The sequence below is a fragment of the Rhinatrema bivittatum genome, chromosome 3 (genome assembly GCF_901001135.1).
Source record: "Rhinatrema bivittatum chromosome 3, aRhiBiv1.1, whole genome shotgun sequence".
Taxonomy (NCBI): domain Eukaryota; kingdom Metazoa; phylum Chordata; class Amphibia; order Gymnophiona; family Rhinatrematidae; genus Rhinatrema; species Rhinatrema bivittatum.
Genome location: NC_042617.1, coordinates 358,615,685 through 358,639,537, shown reverse-complemented (window position 1 = coordinate 358,639,537; position 23,853 = coordinate 358,615,685). Strand labels below are relative to the sequence as shown.

General features: G+C 46.8%; 1 protein-coding gene across 1 annotated transcript in view; it reads left to right on the top strand.

The window, feature by feature from the left end:
* The first annotated feature begins 2,417 nt into the window (after positions 1 to 2,417).
* The window catches only part of PM20D2 (peptidase M20 domain containing 2), a 72,447-nt gene continuing 51,011 nt past the window's right edge, over positions 2,418 to 23,853 (top strand). Inside the window, exons 1-2 of the mRNA XM_029595424.1 lie at positions 2,418 to 3,138; positions 9,526 to 9,674. Coding sequence (XP_029451284.1) covers positions 2,698 to 3,138; positions 9,526 to 9,674 — 590 coding nt within the window. The 5' untranslated portion in view covers positions 2,418 to 2,697. The remainder of the gene's footprint in view (positions 3,139 to 9,525; positions 9,675 to 23,853) is intronic.

Sequence of the window (23,853 nt, the reverse complement as noted above, 5' to 3'; positions counted from 1 at the left end):
TGTTTTTTCCAACTCTACAATTCTTTTATCCTGCTCATCAATTTTAATTCTATTCGAATTAACAATTGAGGTTAAGGAAGCATTTATTTGCGAAACATTCGTGTCTAGCTTAGATATCATTCTCCATAAATCCAGCATAGACACACTCTTGGGAATTTCTACAGGCTGTTGAAATAGCCTGTTGTCTCCCAAAAGTGTTTCATCTTTATCCTTCACTGATTCTTGTAATGTTGTTAATAAACCTTCCTGACAAGAGGTGTTTGAATCCACCAACTGCACCCCTGTAGGGAACTTTAGAATCTGTGAATTTATATTATCAAATAAGGGATTTACTGGAGGTTGGGGTGGTAATGATGGTCCCTCGCCAGGACTGAGAGAAGCAGTAGAAGTTGCTCCCTCACTGTCCTCATTTGGCGTTTCAATCTGTCGTGAGACATGATTGTCCATTGGGCCCCTAATTGATATTGGTGATGACGAATAAATTTTTGCCTTCCTCTTTCTTCCCATCATATGGGTAGTAAGAGGTGACAAATATAACCAATTCAATTATCCCAGCTGCTATGAAAGAAATACCTAAGTTTTAACATACAATAATTAAAAGGTACCTGACAAAGCCGCGCGCCCGGCTTAGGCGGCGCGCCGGCGGCAGCTGCGCGCCACACTGCCTTCGATTTTAAAGCGGCAGTCGGCCGCTGATGACGTCACCTGGCTCCGCCCACCAAGATGGGCTTACCAGCTCCAGCTGGTTCGCAGCGAGTCAGTCCTTCAAAGGAAATCCCCGGCGGGATAATATCAAGCAGCTGGGCGGCTGAACTCTCCTCTCTCCTCCTCGTGAGTCCCCCGGTTCTCGGTCGCACTGCCTTCGATTTTAAAGCGGCAGTCGGCCGCTGATGACGTCACCTGGCTCCGCCCACCAAGATGGGCTTACCAGCTCCAGCTGGTTCGCAGCGAGTCAGTCCTTCAAAGGAAATCCCCGGCGGGATAATATCAAGCAGCTGGGCGGCTGAACTCTCCTCTCTCCTCCTCGTGAGTCCCCCCAGATGCAATCCTTTCTTCCTGGCTCCCAGCTCCAACTCCTGGCCCTCCTGCCCCTCACACCCAGACAGAGCCAGCCAATTTGCACCTTTTCTTCCTTAAATTCTCTCAGCATTCCTTTGGCTTCCTTCCTCCTCCTCTGCTGGCTATGTAGTGCTGTTCTCTGGGAAGGCTAAACAATATTGCCTTTTTCCAACTTGTTAACACTGTAAGTGCTGGATGCTGGTACTTGCACAATATTTGTCATTAATAGGAGAGCACACAATTGTTTTGAAGTATTTTTATATTCTTTCACCTTGGCTACAGCAGTTTGTAGTCTCTGCAGGGTTGAAAAACTCTTTTTGGCAAGTCCAAAACACATCACTCAGATCCAGACGTAGCCAGAGCTGGTGGGACATATTAGGTGGCCGCCTAGGGTGCCAGAATGGGGCGGGGCGCTGTAGTTCAATGTGAGGGCGTCATGTTTGACGCAGAGGTAGGTGAGATCAGTGATAATGAGGGGATTGGGGGAGAGAGAGATCATTACCTAGGGTGGCTGGACATCCTTACACTGGCACTGGACGCAGCTCAGTCTACACTGTAAGATTCCAACACATAAGAACATAAGAAATTGCCATACTGGGTCAGACCAAGGGTCCATTAAGCCCAGCATCCCGTTTCCAACAGTGGCAAATCCAGGCTACAAGAACCTGGCAAGTACCCAAAAACTAAGTATATCCCACGCTACTAATGCTAGTAATAGCAGTGGCTATTTTCTATGTCAACTTGATTAATAGCAGGTAATGGACTTCTCCTCCAAGAACTTATCCAAACCTTGTTTAAACCCAGCTACACTAACTACACTAACCACATCCCCTGGCAACAAATTCCAGAGTTTAATTGTGCATTGCATGAAAAAGAACTTTCTCCGATTAGTTTTAAATGTGCCCCATGCTAACTTCATGGAGTGCCCCCTAGTCCTTCTATTATCCAAGAAGCTCATGGGGGCAGGAACCTGGTTTATAGTAGCTTGCTACAACAGCTGTAACCATATCATTAATAACCATTTGTATTTAAAGCCAACTGGGTATATGAGATCCCAGTCCTCAAGCAACGAGTTGTTTTTCAGTTATAAAGGCTCGTGACCACCACCCCTTCAATTGCTGCTATATTCAGGCTCGCGATTGTGAAACCGCTTTCATGTAAACCTGAACGATCAAACACCAGTGAGATAGAAAAAAAAAACCTGAAGCTCACCAACCTGAAATTAAATCAACAAGCTGAGGTGTTTGATGGGATTCAGAGTGCCAGCGGTAGGGTCGCTATCTTGGGAACCCAGCGAATGCTGCGAAGGAAGGGACTACATTTCCCTGGATGCAACAGAGTAAATAAGGAGGCGGAGGGGGGGACTGCAGTCGAGAGAAAGGGACAAAGTGCGTCTGTAGTGGACCGTGAGATCCTTACAGCCACGAGGGCGAAGGGTAGCCGGCTGCCGGTTGTTAGACGAGCCCACTGGGGGACTTGAGGTGACGGTGGACCATTGGTGGTCTCCCTAGGCTGTGCTGACTTTTGACAGCTCCCTGGACGAATTGAGTCGCGGGCTTCCGTAACAAGCTCCTGGGTGAAGTTCGGCTCCAGCCTTCATTCGCCGACCCCCCCCCCCCCCCCCCCCTCGACGGTGCCATGGGTCCGGAGCAGAATCCGCGCGCGCCGGGCTCCGAGGAGTTGGAGCGCTGCAAGCAGAGAGCGGCCGAGGGCATCCAGCAGGCGGCCGAGAGGCTGGCCGCCCTGAGCTGCCAGATCTGGAGCCACCCCGAGCTGGCGTACGAGGAGCGGCAGGCGCACGACGCCCTCACCCGCTTCTTCTCGGAGCAGGAGGCCGGCTGGACCGTGCAGCCTCACTACAAGCTGCCCACCGCCTTCCGGGCGGAGTGGGGGCCGGCGGACGGCGCGGAGCGGGGGCAGCCGCCGCCGGTGAACGTGGGCTTCCTGTGCGAGTACGATGCGCTGCCCGGGATCGGCCACGCTTGTGGGCACAACCTGATCGCGGAGGTCGGGGCCGCCGCTGCTCTGGGGCTGAGGGCAGCTTTGCAGACTCTGCAGGAGCCTCCTGCTGCAGTGAAGGTGGGGAACTTGCCAAGAACCCCGTTACAACCGATTTACTTAGGTGGTGGTGACACTGTTTTGGTCTCTAGCATTAAGGCAGGAGGAAAGTTTTCATGTCAACAGACCCACACAGTCTATTACTCTGCAATATTTAGAAACCTGATCTTCCATATTATGGTTCCTGGACATACCCAGATCATTCCAGACCAGTGATTTATACCTTCCTACCAGCAGACGGAGGCAGAGAACAAAACCTTGAGGAATGGTTACATAAGGAGAGTGCCACCTGCAGTTCCTCAGTATTTCTCTGTCTCCAGCAGATGGAGGAGGTGCAAACCTGCAGTCCTGACTGACTTGCAAGTTTGTGAAGTGGTGCAGCTCTCTGAGGTGCCAGGTTCTGATTGGCGGGCCATCCCATAGGTCGAGCCTGGTGAATGGGGGGGTTGGATACTGGCTCACTCTCAGCACCCCGAGGTCCCCTCCTACCCGCCTCTGGACTCTCCAGGGAAGTATACCCGCTGGGGATTTTTGCTTCTTTTTCTTTGTGGGTAAAGCTAATCAAAAAAAAAAAAGCCTGTATTTGTTTCTGCGGAGGCTGTGGAAAGTTTCCAGTCCGGGATAACCGGCCTGGGGGGCTGTAGTGGGGGTGGACGGCCTCCGGAGCTGTGGGAGCAGTGTGGGCAGGTGCAGGAGCCTTCTCCCGATTGGGTTCGAGTGATGTCAGTGCGCCGTGTTTTTTTTTCTGTAGACCCATGTTTCGCGCACTCTGCCTGTCCGTCTCGATCTTTCTCCCATGCTCCGATGGTTGTTTCACGGCAGCGCTTCCAGGCGGCTCGGCCACCATGTAGTGAGGTCCACTTTGTGCAGCAGCGTGGCTGCAAGGCCTGTGGTACCTGGTCCACCTGCCTGAGTCCCCTCTCCCTGTGCACAGGTTGTGCCTTGGGGGAGAGGGGCTCTCCTCCAAGGGGTCCAAGCTCAGGAGGGCCTCCCAATCGGGGGGGGTGTCTGCAGCAGGGGTCAATGAGGGGGTGTTCCCCACCTGCTGCTCCCGTGGGAGATCGCGGTGATGCTGAATCCCCTCTTTCTCCTGCAGTGCGGGGAGGAGGGGGAGAAGTCTCCATTAAGTAGCGCTGAGCAAGCTTTGGAGGGTCCGGGAGGCTGTTCCCCAGAGTTTATTTGGCTGATACATGACGCCTTCTGGGCCCAGAAGGCAGGTGCTCGAAGAACCTTTGGGTCATCCAAAGACTACGCTCAGGGTTTGTGGGCTCTCTGGGCCGTGCAGCCAAGCGTCGTGGATCATGGGATCTCGTCTGGACCTGGATGACTTAGATGAGCCGCAGGTGGACCCAGAGGTAGACATGGATGTGGGTCTGAGTCCTGGCCCTGGTCCCGCCAAGGATGATCTGGATTCTGTGGAGGCTTCCCGGGCGGATGGTGATGACCCTCGTGCAGTTCGCCTTCTCATTCCCTAGGTGTTAGACGAGCTGGGGGTCAAGTTGGATCCAGAGGAGTCGGACGGCGAGGGCGTCAACCCAGCTCTTGATGGTCTGTAGGGTCCTCCCAGTGCTTTTCCCATTCCTAAGAAGATTCAAAAGCTCATTAGCTGGGAGTGGTATTTCTTGGGAGTGGGCTGGAAGGTCAAGAGAGCGATGTCCAAGCTATATCCCTTGCTGGACGAGCATTTGGATCGTCTGAGAACACCTTGGGTGGATGCGGCAGTCTCCACGGTGACCAAGAAGCCTACCATTCTGGTAGTAGGGTTGGCCACGTTGAAGGATGGCCAGGATTGCAAGTTGGAAGGGCATTTGAAGTGGTGTCAGCTTGATGCAACGTGCCTGCTTATGCTGGAGTCAGAAACCGCAGGAGCCGACATCCTCAGGAGTGCTATGTCCCGATCGGGTGGTGCACCTTGAAGCGGGAGTCGCTTATGTGGCGGATGCAATGTATAACCTCGTGCACCCGACGGCCAGGACTATGGTCTTGGTGGTTACTGTGTGGCGACTCCTGTGGCTTTGCAACTGGTTGGCGGACGTGTCTTCAAGACTCAGTTATGTAATCTGCCTTTTATGGGGAAGCTTCAGTTTGGAGAAGATCTGGATCAACTGATGAAGTCCATGGTGAAATCAAAGGCCTTAAATTGTTGAAAGACGAAAAGGGCAGTAAGGAGCCTTATTCATCTCGTCCGCATTTTCGCGAGTCGAGATGTTTTTGGTCAGGCAGAGGGGCCTCCTCTTCAGGCTCCAAACAGCCATTGGGTCTCCAGAAGTCCTTTCAGGGCTCTGGCAGATCCGCCAGCGGTAGTGCTGGTCAGGGGGCTGGTGCTGGCAAGCCGTCCCAATGTTACCAGGCTGGCCCACTCCTTTCTGACAGTGGTAGGGGGCAGGCTGTTCCTTTTTTACGAGGAGTGGGTCAAAATCATCTCTGACCAATGGGTTCTAGAGGTAGTGAAAGATGGTTATGCCTTAGAGTTTTCGTGGCCTCCCAAAGAAGCCATCCTGAAGTTTACTGTTCTTCCCGAAACAAATGGTGCCGCCCAACGAACAGGGGCATTTATTTTGTGGTTCCAAAAAAGGAGGGCACCTTATGCCCCCTTCTTGGATTTATAGAAGGTGAACTTAAGCCTACAAGTGCCACATTTCAAGATGGAGATGCTGCATACAGTGTTTGCGGCGGTCCACAAAGGTGAGTCCCTGGCATCCTTTAATCTGACCAAGGCCTATCTGCACATTCCCATTCGGAAGGACCATCAGAAGTTTATATGCTTCAAAGTGCTGGGTCAGCATTTCAGTTTTGGGCTCTCCTTTTTGGCTTAGCTATGGCCCCTTGAACATTCACAAAGGTGATGGTGGTTGTAGTCACGGCCCTGAGGAAGGAAGGAGTGTTGGTCCATCCGTACTTGGACGATTGGCTCATCTGTGTGAAGATGGAAGAAGACTGCGCTCGTTCGGTGTGGTGAGTGATGCAGACTCTGAGCGACTTGGGATGGGTGATCAGTGTGGCGAAGAGCCACTTGGTTCCATCTTAGTGTCTCCAGTATCTAGGAGCCCGTTTTGATACTCTGAGCGGCTGAGTGTTCTGATCGGCAGAGAGGGTACGAAAGGTATAGGAACAAGTTTTCTGTCTGCTGAATCTACCAGTACCAATGGTCTTGGACTATCTGCAGATCTTGGGTTCCATGGCATCGACATTGGACCTGGTTCCGTGGGCCTTTGCTCATATGTGACCCCTGCAGAAGGTGCTATTATTCCGGTGGAAACCAGTGTTGGAGCAGTTTTTCTTTCGCTTCTCCTTTTGAAGGAGGCCAGGATCAGCCTGGATTGGTGGCTGTCGAAGACCAATTTCGAGAGAGGAATGGACCTCAAGATTTTGGATTGGGTGGTGGTGACCATGGATGCCAGTCTCGAGGGATGGAGAGCAGTGTGTCTGGGTCGTACGGCTCAGGGCCTGTGGTTGTTGGCGGAGCAGACCTGGCCTATCAATCGATTGGAAACTAGCAGTCCACAGAACATTGGTCGTGCTTCTTCCCCTGGTCTGGGGTTGTATGGTGCTGATGCTGTCAAGACAATGCAACAACAGTAGCTTACATCATCCTACAAGGAGCCACGTGGTGGCATGAGAAGCGCAACTGCTCTTTGGGTGGGCGGAACGCCACCTAGAAGGAATCGTGACCTCCCACTTTGTAGGAGTCGACAATGTACAGGTGGATTTCTTGAGCTGTAAACAGCTGGATCCCGGGGAGTGGGAGTTGTTCCTGGAGGCATGGAACCACATGTGTGTCAGATGGGGAACTCCTCAACTCTACCTCATGGCCGTGCAGGCCAGCGCAAAGATGATGCGTTTTTTCAGTCACAGAAGGGAGCTCTGTGCAGTGGGGCTGTATGCCCTAGTATGTCCATGGTCGGGGATTCTGCGGTATATCTTCCTCCCATGGCCGCTCATAGGGCAGGAACTACGACGCATAGAAGCTCATCCAGGCATGGTGGTACTAGTAGCGCCGGAGTGGCTGCGGCATCCGTGGTTCACTCTGGCTCTACTAGTATCACCATCCCTGCAGATGAAACAGTCGAAGAGGGCTGTCCATCTGGTGGTGGACAGCCCTCTTCGATTTCTCATCTGCGGGGCTTACTGCGCCAAGGTCCCATATTTTTGGATTAGGAGGATCACCTTTGTCTTGTGTCTGGCTTTTGAGAGGTGATGTTTGCGCATGAAGGGATATTCGGAACTGGTGATTGCTACCCTTCTCCAGACTAGGCGGCCAGCTACCTCCCTGGCTTATGTCAGGGTTTGGAAGGTGTTTGAGGCCTGGTGTACACAGCACAGTTTGGATCGTTTGCTTCCATTCCACACATTTGTCCTTCCTGTAGCAGGGTTTATCCAAGGCTCTGATTTACAGTTTGCTGCGGGTCCAGGTTTTGGCGGTGGGCTGTCTTCGAGGCAGGGTCCAGGGCAAGCCTTTGGCCTCTTCCGGAGGTCGTTTGTTTTCTGAAAGGAGTGAAGCATTTAAAGCCTCCAGTTAGAAAGGTCTGCCCGGAATGGAATCTCAATTAAGTATTGAGGGTTCTCTGTGACACACCCTTTGAGCTTTTACATCGGGCCACCCTGAAGAATCTTACTTTGAAGATGGTCTTTCTAGTGGCCATTTGCTCCGCCAGATGAATTTCGGAGTTTCAGGCCCTTTCGTGTCACGACCCTTTCTTGCAGATCTCCAGCGTCAAGATGTCCTTGCGTACTGTGCTTTCCTTTTTGCCTAAAGTGGTATCGGCCTTTCAGGTTAATCAGATGGTGGAATTACCGGGCTTCCTGGAGTGGTCTTAGGATCCTATGATGGGCAGGGACCTTCACCCCCTGGAAATTCATCGCATCTTGTTGCATTATCTGAAGGTCACTAATTCTTTCCAACGGTCAGACCACCTTTTTGTCTTGTTTGGTGGAGTGAGGAAAAGGGAAAGGGTGTCGAAGGCTTCTGTGGTCCACTGGTTAAAAGACACAATTTCTTCAGCCTATATTTGCAAGGGCTGCTCTGTCCCGATCGGTCTGAAAGCGCATTCTGTGCGGGTGCAAGTGACCTCTTGGGCGGAATGTCAGTTGCTTTCTCCCCAGATTTGTAGGGCAGCTGTCTGGTCCTCGTTCCATACTTTACCAGGCATTATTGCCTGGATGTGTGTGTTCCGGATCCGGCTAATTTCGGGGAAAACATTCTTAGAGTGGGTCTTTCAGGTTCCTGCCCAGTATAGGGGAGCTTTGGTATATCCCACTGCTCTGGAATGATCTGGGTATGTCTGGAAAAGGAAAATTGGTTCTTACCTGCAAATTTTCGTTCCTGTAATACCGCAGATCATGCCAGAGGCCTACCCCGGAATGGCTGCTGAAAGACTGATTCCTGATTGGGTTTCTACTGCATTCTGCAAAAGAAAGAGGAAAAAAAAAAGTTTTGATATTGAGAATTTTTAATCTGGTTGAGTTCCACAGATGGCTGCGGCATTGACACTGTTCAGTTCGGGGTATGCCAACCCTTGTTTCTAGTTCACCCTGCTATTAGGGGGTGATATTTCTTTGGCTTGGGTACAGGTTAATACTGAGGGACTGCAGGTGGCTCTCTTGGTTATGTAGCAGTGCCTCAAGGTTTTGTTCTCTGCCTCCATCTGCTGGTAGGGAGGTATAAACCACTGGTCCGGAATGATCTGCGGTATTACAGGAACGGAAATTAGCAGGTAAGAACCAGTTTTCCTTTATTCTTACTTAACTAAAATAACCCTTTTAAATCTACTTGTTACTGCCATCCAAGTTCTTTGATATAATTCTGTATGTAAACGTTCTTGAAATGGAAGAGTGAACCCAGTTCTGCTTTGGTTGATAAAAATGATTCATATTTGTTTTTTTGTTTTTTTTATTTTAATGAAACATTGCCAGGTTGCTAGTGTAATTTATTGCCTGTCTGGTTTTATATTTTCTTGTCTATGAACAAGATGCAGGTTTATGTCCTTAGCTGCTTCCTAAAGCTGGAGTCTTTAAATCTCATTGGCCTGAGGGTGTGTACTGCTGATGCAGTACTGGATTCTCAGTTATAAATGAAAAATTCTAATTGCCATATTGTGCTCATTTCTTCTGAGACTGGAGGTGAATAGTCACTACTTCCCTTGCTTCTACCTTCACTTTTTAACTGGCCTATTGCAATGGTTGATGGTATTTTAGAATTGATGGAGAGGGCTGTAATTTCTTTTTGAAAATAAATAAACTTAATGATGATTTATGACTACTTTAATCAGATCTGGTTTCAGAATTGAAGATGTCACTCATAGCATGCATTTTTTGTGTGTACATTTGTTTGTTCTCTAATTTTGGGGATATTTTTTTCTGTTTGCCTTGATATTGGTACTAATCTTTTTTTTTTTTTTTTTTAATTAGATCACAGTTCTAGGGACACCTGCTGAAGAAGATGGAGGTGGCAAAATTGACCTTATAGAAGCTGGTGCATTTGATAATCTAGATGTTGTTTTCATGGCCCACCCATCACAAGAAGATGCAGCTTATTTGCCAGATGTGGCTGAACATGAGTAAGTAATCTGTACAATGTTTGTTTTTGTTTTTTTTTGTTTTCTGAACCACCATTAAAATTGATGCATGTCTTGAATTAATATAGGCAAACAGTGGATTAGACACCAATGTTGTCCAAAATTCTTTATTTGAATGGAGACACGAATTTCATACCCTCTTGCTTCATCAGTCCTTGAATTAATATAGGACTTCCTGTTTGCTTATGTTTAGTATTTATCTGATGCCCTTATGTCTTGAGTTCTTAACGGATTGCTTAAAATTGTAACTTTTATCAAAATTTGAATATTGCTGTAAGCTACCTCGAATATCATTTGGATAGAAGGGCTAAAAATTTAAAAAATAAATTTTAGATCTTACAGTTAATACATAACTTGTACAGCCTTATTTATTAGGCTTATGTCTTTCAGTATCATCTTTGGTTAAGGATCAGATTTTCTTATGGTACCCTTGTCTGTTTCCTGGCAAAGTCTATGATCATCCCTTTACTGTGAATTTGAAAGCACAAATTTCTGAAAATATTTTTCCCGTTTTGTGCTTATATAAAATGTACTATGCTTAACAGAATGTATGGAAGTAACTTGCATGGAGTGGCAATTATTACAATAAGCAAATTGCTGGGCAGATTGGATAGACCCTTTGTTTGTTTGTTCTTTGCCATCATTATTGTTATGTTATGTCATACTTTAAAGTAGATTTAATTTATATGGTACTCTTTGAGATACAGCAAGCAAGTTGTGGAAGAAATGTAATTTTTGAAGTATGCAAGCACCAGGGCTTGCTTTGTAGCCAGAAAGGAAGCAGAACTGTGGGGTGGGGGTGAGAGTGAGGAAGGAAGTAGAGCCAGGGCTGGGCGTGACTTGGGTGAGGGAACAAACACACTCCCGTCTCCTTACCCCAGTAATACGCCAGTGCTTCAGTGCTTGTCCTTCCCCCACCCTTGAGCACCGGTGCGATCTGGGGATAGAGGAAGAGGGTAAAGAGAATCATTTTCTTGGTCTTCCATTTACACCCCTCTCCCACCACAGATTGATTGATTTATTAATTTACACATTTATAGTCCGTAATATCCAAGGGTCTATGTGGAGTGCAATAAGAACATTCATAAAATACCCAAATAATGGTTCTTGATTGTAGTTAGTTTGATTTGATTCCTCCAATAGTCCTCATTCCCCCTCCAGAAGTCCTAGCCCCTTGAAGCTTTGACCCCAATCCCTGGCGGTCTTTGAACTACTGCTTCCCCGATAATCACTGTTCTCCCTCCCTGAAAAATTACCCTCTCTAGAAACTCTCCTCCTCTCCCTCATCTTGTCTCTTCCAGCCAGAGTCAGCAGACTATTCTCTGCCTTGGGGGATGAAACAAAGGCTAGTGTGTTCCACCTGCTTTCTTCAGCCTCCTTGGATAGGGAAATGGGAGTATGATGTGATTCATTGACATAGACACTTAGGGGTAGATTTTCAGAGGGTTACGCGCATAACCCCCGAAAACCTACCCCAACCCTCCCCCTGCGCGCGCGCCGAGCCTATCTTACATAGGCTTCCGGCGCGCGCAAAGCCCCGGGGCGAGCGTGAGTCCCGGGGCTTTTCGGGGGGGGGGGGGCATGTCGCGACTGGCGTGTCATCGGGGGGCGTGACGCGGCCGGCACGTCATCCGGGGGTGGGGCTGCGGGCGTTCTGGCCTGGGAGTGTTCCGGGAGCGTGGCCGCGGCCTCCGGATCAGCCCCCGGACCGGAACATGGCACGCCGGCAGCCGGCCCGACACGCGCAAGTTACGCCTGCCTTGAGCAGGCGTAACTTTCGTGACAGAGGTAGGGGGGTGTAGATAGGGCCGGGGGGGGGGGGTGGGTTAGGTAGGGGAAGGTGGGGGGAGGCCGAAGGAAAGTCCCCTCCGAGGCCACTCCGATTTCGGAGCGGCCTCGGAAGGAATGGAGGCAGGCTGCGCAGCTCGGCGTGCGCAGGCTGCCGATTTTGAGCAGCCTTGCACGCGCCGACCCCGGATTTTAATGGATACGTGCGGCTACGCGCGTATTTATTGAAATCCCGCGTACTCCTGTTCGCACCTGGTGCGCGAACAAAAGTATGCGTGTGCGCAACTTTATAAAATCTACCCCTTAAAGCAAACAGCTGTAGAGAATAATTATCTATTAAATACTATAAAATACTATAATAAGTTCTGATGGAGAGAGAGAGGCTGGCAGTGCTATGCAAAACACCAGTATAAAACTCGTTCTCTTAACGATTTTATTGATAGTAAGACATTATATAGAATTTTACATTTGTACATTTCCAACCCTGAAACTAGCTTACACAATAGTCAAAATTTCAATGATTGGATTTTTAATCTGAATGGCTGTACATTCACACTCTGCATGTAAATTCATCCTCGCATTGTATGCAAATGTTACCTATGGACTTGCTACTAACTACAGTGCCAGTATAACCTTGTTGATGCTAAACATAGTTTCTGTAGTCCAGTTCTTTTTGCTAATACAGCATTTTCTGTTTAGCATGGGTGTCTGCCTGTCTAGCGAAAGCAAAGCAAAGATGTTATAGTGTTCTTGTTAGTAATTATAAAGCTACCTATGACCAAAACTAAAAACAACTTAGGAAAACAAGAATAATGACTTCTTGTGTGACATGTCAAGTGTTTCACTGTCTTTTCACTTCTTTTGATTTTAAGTTATATCTGCAACAGGGACTAAAGACCTGTGAGCACCCACATCAGGTACACCTGGAATTCAAAAGCACGGCCTGCTCTTTGCTTCTTTAAGGAAAGGAGTAGCAGTGTGTGCCCTCTCTCCCCCATCATACACACACACACATGCTTCTCCCACTATTACCTGAGACTGCTCCTGCACTCTCATCTCGCACCTCCCCTTCTCCAGTATGGTCACTAGTGGCAGAGGTGATAGGGCTCAGGAAGTCAGCATAATAAGTAGCCATGGGGCTAGGAAGCAGACACACCCAGTGGCGGCAGAAGCAGTAGGGCTGACAAGCATTCACCCTCATGTCTCTTAGACCTTGTCTATTCTCCCTTATGGACTCCTCAATTATGCTGGGGAAATTGTGAAAAAAATCAAGTCCATGTGGTTACTCCCATCTCACGATTAGCAGCTCCAGCACTTTCTGTTCTGCTTCCTGTGGGGAATGGGGGACCAGAAATAATCCATGCCACCACCAGCTCTGCTCAGTTTTCATGAGGGAGCCGGAACTGAGTTATACTGCTGATCTTCTCTGTTTCATCAGGTCCTGGAAAAAAGGTGGCAAATTGTTAATCTGGATCATTCTATGAAAAATTAAACCCTGGGTAACATACAAAAAGGGTTTGAATTAACACCAGTTTAAACTTATGCTATATCAATTCCTTTTTTTTGTATCCTCAGAATCAACCCCCCCACCACCTACTTCCTCCTGCAGAATAGGAGAGGGGCTGGATTAGGGAGCACAGTGGCAGTTCTCTGCTCTTTTTGCTCCAGGCTTGACGTTCTGTGCAGGCTGCCTGGAAGGAAGGGGCTGGAGCAAAACATCCCTACTTTGCCTCTTATATCTGAAAAGAAACGGTGGAAAGTGAAGAGGCAATGGGGGGTGGCTTGCGGGAATGACAGCTACTACCTGGAGATTAATATCCTTATTCAATAAACATACACACGGTTAATGCGACTCCAACATTGCTCTATGCTTCAATGGCAAGAGGAAATGTGGAAAAAAAGGATTTGCATCCACAAAAAAGCAGGGGAGTAGCTTGTTTAATACAGCAGTTACTACCCCAAACTAAATAAGCCTGATACTTCACTTTCAATGATATCCAGCATAGTTCTCTGCTTCAACGGCAGGGGGAATGATGAAAAGATCTCTGCTTCAATGGCAGGGGGAATGATGAAAAGATGATTTATATTCGGACATCAACCAACAAGGACTGAGTTGCATAGGCTGGATAAACATGCGTGGGAATAGCTTGCTATGACGGTGGTTACTACCCCTAACCAATTAGCTAGATACTTCACTTAGATGCAGCTCCAGCATTGCTAACTAGATCGATGGTGGGGGTGGAAGGGAAATTGAACAAAAAAGTCACTTACAAGGGACAAGAGTAACAGATAAGTATGGGGGAAAAAAAAAAGTGAAAACTTGCTGGGCAGACTGGATGGACCGTTTGGTCTTCTTCTGCCATCATTTCTGTTTCTATGTAACTCTGATCTGGGCAATTCCTCTACAAATTAAGCCCGGACAATCTCCTATCATGTTCAGGCTAAAATGTCTGTTGTACCCAGTTTTGAGAAGAGGCTTATGACATAATTGCGAATATTTTCATCTTGTGAAATTCATTACAGATATCCATCAGCAGGTTGAATCTATGATAACATCCTTGGTCATGTCTTGGTTTGACAGGGAAAAAACATATCATGATTGTTTCAAAGAACACGAATTGCTTAATCGGAAAGTGTTCCCAAAATACATTCATGAGCGAATGAAATCTAATACTTTTTTTCAGAGTTTCCTAGAAGGAATTGGTTTGGTAATCTGTGCCTCTCAGTTTCTTGCAGAACTGTTGCTGGTATATAGGATAAACAAAGTTTAAAGGATGGAAATATTGGAATTTTTTTCTTTTTTTGGTATTTCATAAGTATTTTTGTTTGATATTTAACAAACTGTCAAGTAATTAGGGAGCCTGGTTTAATGGTCTATGTAAAAGTTATTTATATTCTGCCTTTTGATCTAGTGCAGAGTATTTATAATACATACACACACTAGTAGCCTATTTTTGAAAATTTCTTTCCATTTTCTTTTTAATATGAATTTTTAACTCATTAAAATAATGAAGACTGAATGTACTGCATTGTTCATTCCTTATTCTTTTTAAAGGGAAAAGAAAAAGACTTTCTTTTTGGAAAGGAAAAAACCCTTAAACAACACTTATAAAATCACATAGTTGTGTGAATTTAACTATAGTGCTCAACTTCAGCTGCCATAATTTTCAAAATGACAAAACATGAGCACTCGTGTAGATTTAACTTAGTAATAGATTAGACAAATTAAAGCAAAAATACTTATAATATGAGACAATATTATTTTTATAAAAATATTATATTTAAGCACAATAAAATAAAAGCACCAAATAACTTAAAAAAAGTTATATATTTAGCAGAAAACCACAGTCCTTAAATAAATCAGTGGTCTAATGCAGGACTGAATGGTCTTGATATTATTTATATCCATGCTGACAGCGTTGCCCCTGTATGTTTGCAAGCTGTGAGTGACAACTGTTCATTAACATAAGTTGCTTTGGTTCTTAAATGCCTTGACTGCACAATTGTAAACAATTCATCTCTGCAAAGGGTTCTTTGTTTCACCCTGAGGGCTTCATCAGGAAACTGAGATTGAACGAAACGACTGGACCATTTATGCTAAAAATAAAACATCCTAGTGAATCCCAACCCTATTAAATGTATTTGTTTCAATCAATGAACACAGTAAATTAAAATTTAAAAAGCAAGAAATAAACTCAAACACACAGACAGCATCTTGATCTGGGAAACGAAAACGAGGTTAGATGCTACTAGACCCGACCGGTATTTAAACGAGCCAGTATGAAACAGCTGAGTCCCATGCACTGTTGCATCACAGTGTGAATGACATCATGCATCAGTAAAACATATTTCAAATGAGCATTTCCTTGTACTGCAATGACTTGATAATCAAAAACTCAAAAAGAAAAGAATTACTTTTCATATATATCTATTTTTATCACTCCTTTGTCATAGTTAGAACATGACAAACCTTTAATGAAAGTTTTTGAGAATGTTGGAATGTCCCCAAATATTATGTTTGTATCAAAAGTATTAAAATTGAGAATATTGTGAGCCTCCCTGTGAATATATATAATTGCTTAAAAGTTGAAACAAAAAAAGTATAGAAATGATGCCCAACAAATGTAGAATGAAAAATTTGGGAAAAAATGATTGAATATGCTCTATAAATGGTTATAGAAATCATAGAAATGCAAAAATTATAAAAATGCTTCCCATTCTATGTTGAGGTACAAACCATCTGGTTGAATAGTCTGCCATAAGTAAATACAGAACTGCTCTCGACATCTTAAAGCTAACAAAATGTTTCCTTCTCTTGGTTGCATAATCTTCTGTATTACAAAAAAATGGAGCTCATTTTCAGTATGGTTGGAGTCTGTCCAGTGCTTGACAAGGGGGGATTCTATTTTAGATGTTCTAATACAGCTTTTATGTTGTATACTTTTGGTTTTTATTGGTAATTTGGTTTGGCCAACATATTTTTTGGCAGGGACAATTGATTGCGTACACTACCTGTGACGTCTCACAGTTAAAATGACCCTGCAGCATGTGACGAATTGGTTGGGTGGAATGTACAAAAGTAGAAATCTAAAGTACATTTTGGCATACTACGCAATGCATGCAAGTGAATTGTCCATTATTTGTTTGAATATTATTCATCTGAGTATGAGGTAAGGTACATATTAATTTGTCACGAACATTAGATCCTAGAGTCCATGCAAATAAAGATTCATCCTCAAACTTCTTATATATTTTAAGTACATGCCAGTTTTGTATGATCATCTTCTGTACTGTACCAGATCTTTCTGAAAAAGGGAGTACACAGACTGGTCTATTAATAGATGTTCTTGCTCCTGTTTGTAATAGGTCTCTATTGGCATACAGTCCATGCTTGTATGCCCATTAAATGACCTTAGCAGGGTAACCTCCCTCTGAGAATTTTCTGTACATCTGATCTGCTTGAAACTTGTACTCTGGTCTAGAAGTACATAATTGTCTTAGTCGTAGAAATTGACCTATGGGAATATTAACCTGGAGATTATGCGGGTGATAGCTGTTGAAATGAAGAGTTGTATTTCTGTCTGTAGGCTTGGTATAGATAGTATTTAGTCTATTATCTTTTGTGTATATTAAAACGTTCAAAAAATACCGTATCTGTTTTTTGGTGATAATGAACAGTGAATTATAAATCCATGTAATAAAAGAATGTAGATGTGACTCTGTACTAGACCATATAAAAAAAATCAGTGAATCTGACCTTCATTTGAATATGGCTCCAATACTCTAATATGTAAATGTAAATCTTTTTAAACTGGGCTACATATAAATTGGCCACTGAAAGGGCCATGTTGGTTCTCTTAGCTATACCCTTAATTTGGTCACTAAACAGGAAAAAACTTTAAGTGCAATTATCGCCAAAGATATTAGAAAATCCCTTAGATCTGATGAAAACTGGTAAGTGACTAAAGTATCTTTGACCACTAATGCTGCATCTTGAGCCACTGCCATTAGCAATGGTAACATGGAATAGACTTAGTTTTTGGGTACTTGCCAGGTTTTTATGGCCTGGATTGGCCACTGTTGGAAACAGGATGCTGGGCTGATGGACCCTTGGTCTGACCCAGTATGGCATTTTCTTATGTTCTTATGTTGAGGTATATTTGTATACAGAGATGTGATGTCTGTAGTAATGAGGAACCAAGATTCCTCCCAGAAAGGATTAGATTGAAAAATCTGTAAAAAGTGGGAGGAATCTCTAATTATATGATTGATTACAAGGAACCACTGGATGAAAAAAGGCATCTATGTATTTGGAAAGGGGTTCCAAAACAGATTCATTTGCTGAGCAGTAGGCCGTCCCGGCAGTTTGGTAAGGGATTTGTGTATTTTGGGAACCAGATAAAAAAACCCAGGTACATGAGGGTATGGTTCTAGCAAAAAGTCATATTGCTTGGTGATACTAAGCTTCTTCTTGAGTCCATAATTTAAAATGGATGTAATGTGAGCTTGAATTTCTGTTGTTGGATCCCTTTGTAAAAGTGCATAAAATTGATATCAGACATTGTTAGCTGGTCTAAGAACTATAGAATTATTTGAACCTAAGGTACGGATCGCCTGCTTCTCTCCTCATGACAAATTTTGAGGGAGAAAAAAATTTGCCTCTCCATCTCATTAATGTCCTTTAGCACCAGGTTTTCAAAAGTTGGAAAGGGTACTGTGATAACTGTTCTTTCTTGTGAATAATAGGCGGAAAATTCTCCTTAGTTGAGATAATTGTTGATCTGATGGAGTCATAAAGGAAACCCATTTTCAGATTACTTTTTAAAAAATGTGTTGGAGAGAGAGGCGGACAAGATGGCGGCATAGCGAGACTGTGGAAAGCCAGCTGCCTGTAAGCTCTCTTTAAAATATGATTTTCTTTCTTAATATGCCTTGAAAGAGGAAGGGAAGGGTGAGGATTTTCCCTACAGAGTCCTTACCCGGACATAGTCAGCTTGACATCGTGCGGTTCCTGTCTCAAGTGGCAGCTTTGTAGGGAACTGAGGAATCCGTTGCGAGCACCGCAACAGGAGAGCGGCCTGCGTCGCTGGAGGAGGCATCCCTCAGCCCCGACCTTCGACCGCCTCCGGCGCAACGCGACCACAGCAGGGGAGCTACCCAGTCACAACCTGATGATGCTTCTGGTGCATCTGAGTTGGAGGGGGCACTGCCTGGAGGAGCACGAGGAGAGGAGTTGGGACCGGTGAGCTCGGATCCCGGCGTTTGGAGAGAGGTGCCCAGTACTTCGGGGGAACCTTTGGCGTTGGAGGAAGATGAAGTTCCCGGGGCTGGAGATAATATTGAATCGATGGGTGCTCCGGGTGAGTCGGCGTTGGTGTCAACAAGGCTGGAGGCTGTGACTCTTGAGTCTTTTTGGGACCTTGTAGCAGGTCATGGGCTTTCTTTAAATTGGCTTGAGAAGAAAGTTGACTTTTTAAATTATAACCTCCAAGAGAAAATATTGGGAATTCAGGAACAAGAGACTGTGATGGTAAACAGGTTAACTGAAGTTGAAAAAAAGATCCAAACCATCTCAACAGTTAATGCTGCAATTATAAAAGAACAATTGTCTTCAAGACGATTGGAAATATTAGAAAATGGTTTGAGACAGTTAAATGTAAGAATTTTAAATTTCCCCAAAATTATGGGAGAAATTCCATATATCACTTTAAAAAGATTTCTAACAGGAGCACTTGGCTTTTCTGATTAGAATATTCCCTCTATAAACTCATGTAGATTTCTGTCTAGTAGTGCAGCCGTTAGAAATGTTAATGCTGATATATCTATTAACCTGACTAGCTTTCTTGAAAGTTCCAATATGGATGTTATAGAAAGAAATGTCTTACTAGTTTCCTTTATTAGAACATAAGAAATTGCCATGCTGGGTCAGGCCAAGGGTCCATCAAGCCCAGCATCCTGTTTCCAACAGAGGCCAGACCAGGCCACAAGAACCTGGCAATTACTAAGAAGATTCCATGCTACTGATGTGATTAATAGCAGTGGCTATTCCCTAAGTAAACTTGATTAATAGCCGTTAATGGACTTCCCCTCCCAGAACGTCTCCAAACCTTTTTTGAACCCAGCTACACTAACTGCACCATCCACATCCTCTGGCAACAAATTCCAAAGCTTTATTGTACGTTGAGTGAAAAAGAATTTTCTCCGATTAGTCTTAAATGTGCTACTTGCTAACTTCATGGAATGCCCCCTAGTCCTTCTATTATTTGAAAGTGTAAATAACCGATTCACATCTACTCCTTCAAGACCTCTCATGATCTTAAAGACCTCTATCATATCCCCCCTCAGCCTTCTCTTTTTCAAGCTAAACAGCAACCCAAGATGTTAATATTGTAATGCATAATTATTTTAAAAAATTTCTTGTAACTTTTTATGATCAGGAAGTCAGGATGTTTCCTCACATGGCCCCAATTATGCAATTTAGGAGAGAGGAATTTTTGTCTTACAGGCAAAATGTTACCACTTTGGGTTTTTCTTTTTCACTACGGTACCCCTGTAAATGTATTTTTAAAAAGGGGGAAGAGATACTTGTTTTTTTTCAAACTGAACAGTTACAGCAATTTATAGATGCTCGTAAACCTGTAACATCATTTCCCAATACTTAAGAGGAAGAAGGTATATGAAAATACCGCTGAAAATCTATGCATAGCTCATGCCTAAGTTAATGTTTCTTTTCCTAGCGTGTAGCAGATAGACTCAGGACCAATGGGTATAGTGTACCCCTGATAGCAGTTGGAGACGGATCAGATTTCAATCTGACATCAGCCCTAGTACATATACCCCTGCAGGAAGTGCAGCTCTTCAGTATTTTCCGTCTCCATAGCAGTTAGGGACTCTATGCACGCTAGCACAGCGTTAGAGTAAATTTTACCAAAGAAATCCAAATTAAGAAGAAATCTTACCTCTACAGGCGAGGCCCGCTCTCCTGCGTCGAGATTCCCCAGTCGAGATTCCCGTGGTGATTTCCGCGATCCCTCGGAGGTAAGCCTTGGGCCGGCGGCCGACCCTCGGCGGGGGCCTAGCCCCCGAAATCGGGTGAGGCTGAGAGTCAGCGGGTGCAACCTCGAGCGCGGCAGTGAAGGTATTTCCCTCTCCCCCCGCAGCCGGAGACCGCCCGGAACGAAAACAGGAAGCGCTGAGACAAGGTAAGGTAAAAATCTATTTAAAAGTCTCCGGTCTCCGAAGCTCGAGGAGACGCACACCAGTGCCACCAGGTTGATCTGCCCTAGCAGGGCTAGACCCCGGTCAGATCCGAGAGTCCTCCCACGTGGAGACCCTCCGAGGTGGTCGCCATATTGTCCGTGTGGTCGCCGTCACCATTTTGGCCCTGTTCGCCGCCCTGTCTGCCGTCTCAAGCTGTGCGCACAAATACCTTGTGTGCACAACGTCGCGCGCACAAGTACCGGGCGCACAAGCAAAGTGCATAGCCACGCGCTCGCTGTGCCGGGTGCATAATTTCGACCCGTGCGTACAACAGCGCGCACATCGCTCTGCACGCGCGCACCAATTCTACACGTGCAACTTCGACGCACATTGGCGTGCACAAGCCATGGCACCACCTGAAAATAAGCTCAAAGCTCAGGGCCTTTGCCCAGCATGCCACATTAGAGCTGCACAGCATGAGGAGGCCACGACCCTGTGTATACATTGCGAAGAGGCCCTAGGGGACCCAACTCATGGCCCTCTCCAGCTGGTACCGGACCCCAGCTTCTCGAGCGGTACGCCGGACCTAGCATCACACAGCGGAACCCCCCCTCAAACGGGACTCCCCAGAGACACGGCACCCCCTAGTCTAGACCCAGCTTCTATCTCCTGGGTGGAATTCTTCAAAGGTCTGCATACCTTCGTTCACATGCAACCGGGGCCTCCTACAATGCGGTCACAGGCCCGCCAGAACCCTCTATGCCCAGGGAAGTGATCCCACCGCCCAGAAGCCCCACCTTCGGGGTTACAGATATTTCAGATGAGGGGTCAGAACCCCTGGAGGAAGGGGAACTCCCTCCGGGGACAGAACCCCATCGAACCATGAGACGCTTCTTCACCAAGGACGAGCTTCCAGACCTGGTTACACACAGCTTAAAAGAGCTTGCCATCTCGGGCACAAGTGCCTCGGGGGAACCTAAGACGAACCCACTTTTGGAGGGACTTCGTCAGACCTCCCGCCATTTCCCACTATTACAAGCCGTCCAGCAACTAATTGACCTGGAATAGGGGGCCGGGCTCTGGCAGCCATGTACCCTCTGGACCCTGCCGCCAAAGATCTCCTGGCCACGACCCTGTGTATACATTGCGAAGTGGATGCCATGGTCTGCGCGCTCTCGAAGCACACTACTATCCCGGTGGAGGGAGGAGCAGCACTCAAGGATGCTGAAGACAGACGTCTGGAATCCTTTGACGTCTCCGCTATGCCTTTACAGAACGCGGCCTGCTCTGCCGTGGTGACACACGCCTGCTTAGCACAGACCAGGAACAAAACTCCTGGGGAAGCCCTGGAACCAGCTGTATCATTCCTCGCGGACGCCGCTTCGGATCTGGTACGCACAGCAGCTAGAGGAGTCTCATCTGCCGTGGCAGCCAGAAGACAAATCTGGCTCCGAAACTGGTCAGCTGACACATCCTCCAAAACGAGACTCACAAGGATTCCTTTCAAGGGAACACTCCTGTTCGGAAGTGAACTAGAGAAACTAGCCAACAAGTGGGGGCGAGTCCCCACTACCGCGGCTACCGGAGGACAGGAATAAGCGTAACCAGCGATCCTTCCCCCGGACCTCCAGAGGCAGAGGATCACAGCGCTTCAACCCATATAGAAGCCCATATCAAGCGGCCCGCCCCGCAGGCCGGAGCCAGTCCTTTCGGAACAAACACAATAAAAGGGGAGCCAGCTCGGGCCCAGGCCCCAGCCGCACCCCACAATGAAGATCAGCTGACCCATCCAACGGAAGAAGCCATAGGGGGCAGACTGGCCCTATTCTACCAAAGATGGGTCGAGAGAACTTCGGACAAGTGGGCCCAATCCATCATTCGAGAGGGATATTACCTGGATTTCTACCACCTCCCTCCGGACAAGTTTGTGGAATCTCCCTGCCAAGACCCTTCCAAGAGAATGGCAGTGGAAGCTACACTGACCAGATTACTAGCCTTAGAGGCCATAACACCGGTGCCTCCACAACAAATAAATACTGGCCATTATTCCATCTATTTTATCGTTCCCAAGAAGGAAGGCACATTCAGACCTATCCTGGACCTCAAGGCGGTCAACCATCACCTGAAGATTCCTCGCTTCCGCATGGAAACCTTATGCTCTGTAAAAAGGGCGATACAACCAGGAGAGTTCCTTACCTCCCTGGATCTGTTGGAAGTACTACCTTTTGGGTTAGCCACTGCACCCCGGACGTTCACCAAGATCATAGTGGTGGTGGCAGCAATACTGAGGAAGGAAGGAATTCGTGTGCACCCTTATCTAGATGATTGGCTGATCAGAGCGAAATCCCCAGAGGAAAGCCACCAGGCAACCAACAGAGTCAAAACTCTACTGGAGAGCCTCGGGTGGGTGGTCAACACAAACAAGAGCTGCCTGCAGCCTTCCCAATCTCTAGAATACTTGGGAGTCCGGTTCGACACCAAATAAGACAAGGTTATCCTGACACAGACAAGGAGATCAAAACTGATGACCCAGTTACGAACCCTGTTGAGCAAACTTCACCCCACAGCATGGGATTACCTACAAGTGCTCGGCCTCATGGCATCCACACTGGAAGTAGTCCGATGGGCACGGGCTCACATGAGACCCCTACGACGTTCACTACTATCACGATGGAATCCACTGTTCCAGAACTACACCGTATGACTTCAGCTCCCGGACAGAGTTCGGGCCCAACTACGATGGTGGCTACAAGAAGCCCATCTGAGCCAGGGAACGAGACTATCCTTCCCAACCTGGATCCTACTCACCAAGGATGCCAGCTTACGAGGTTGGGGAGCACACTGCCAAGAGCTAACCGCCCAAGGGCAATGGAACAAAGAAGAGTTGGGATGGAATATCAATCGCCTAGAAGTCCGGGCAGTCAGACTAGCTTGCCTAAGGTTCAGTCACAGACTCCGAGGCAAAGCGGTCAGAGTAATGTCAGCCAACGCCACAACAGTGGTCTACATCAACCATCAAGGAGGAACCAGAAGCCAACAGGTGTCTCTGGAAATAGAGCCCCTAATGTCATGGGTGGAAGTGAATCTTCAAGAGATCTCGGCCGTCCACATTGCCGGGAAAGACAGTGTCGCAGCGGACTACCTCAGCAGAGAAAGTCTAGATCCAGGAGAATGGAAACTGTCAACCACAGCATTCCAATTGATAGTAAACCATTGGGGAACACCGACCATGGACCTCCTGGCAAACCGGTCCATCGCCCAGGTACCCATTTTTTTCAGCCGCAAGCAGGAACCCCAGTCCCAGGGAATCGATGCCCTGGTACAGATCTGGCCACAGGAGACTCTGTTATACGCCTTCCCGCCGTGGCCCCTATTGGGCGCGATCATCTACAAGATAGAACACCACGGGGGGCCAGTACTTCTAGTGCCCCGGACTGGCCAAGAAGACCATGGTACGCAGACATGCGAAAACTGCTGGTAGGGAACCCCCTGCTGCTGCCTCCACATAGAGACCTGCTCCAACAGGGGCCAATCCTCCACGAGGATCCAGCTCAATTCTCTCTTACGGTCTGGCCATTGAGAGGACTCACCTAAGGAGGAGAGGATACTCGGGGGCAGAAATTGACACCCTACTTCGAGCACGCAAGTTCTCCACATCCCTAACATACATAAG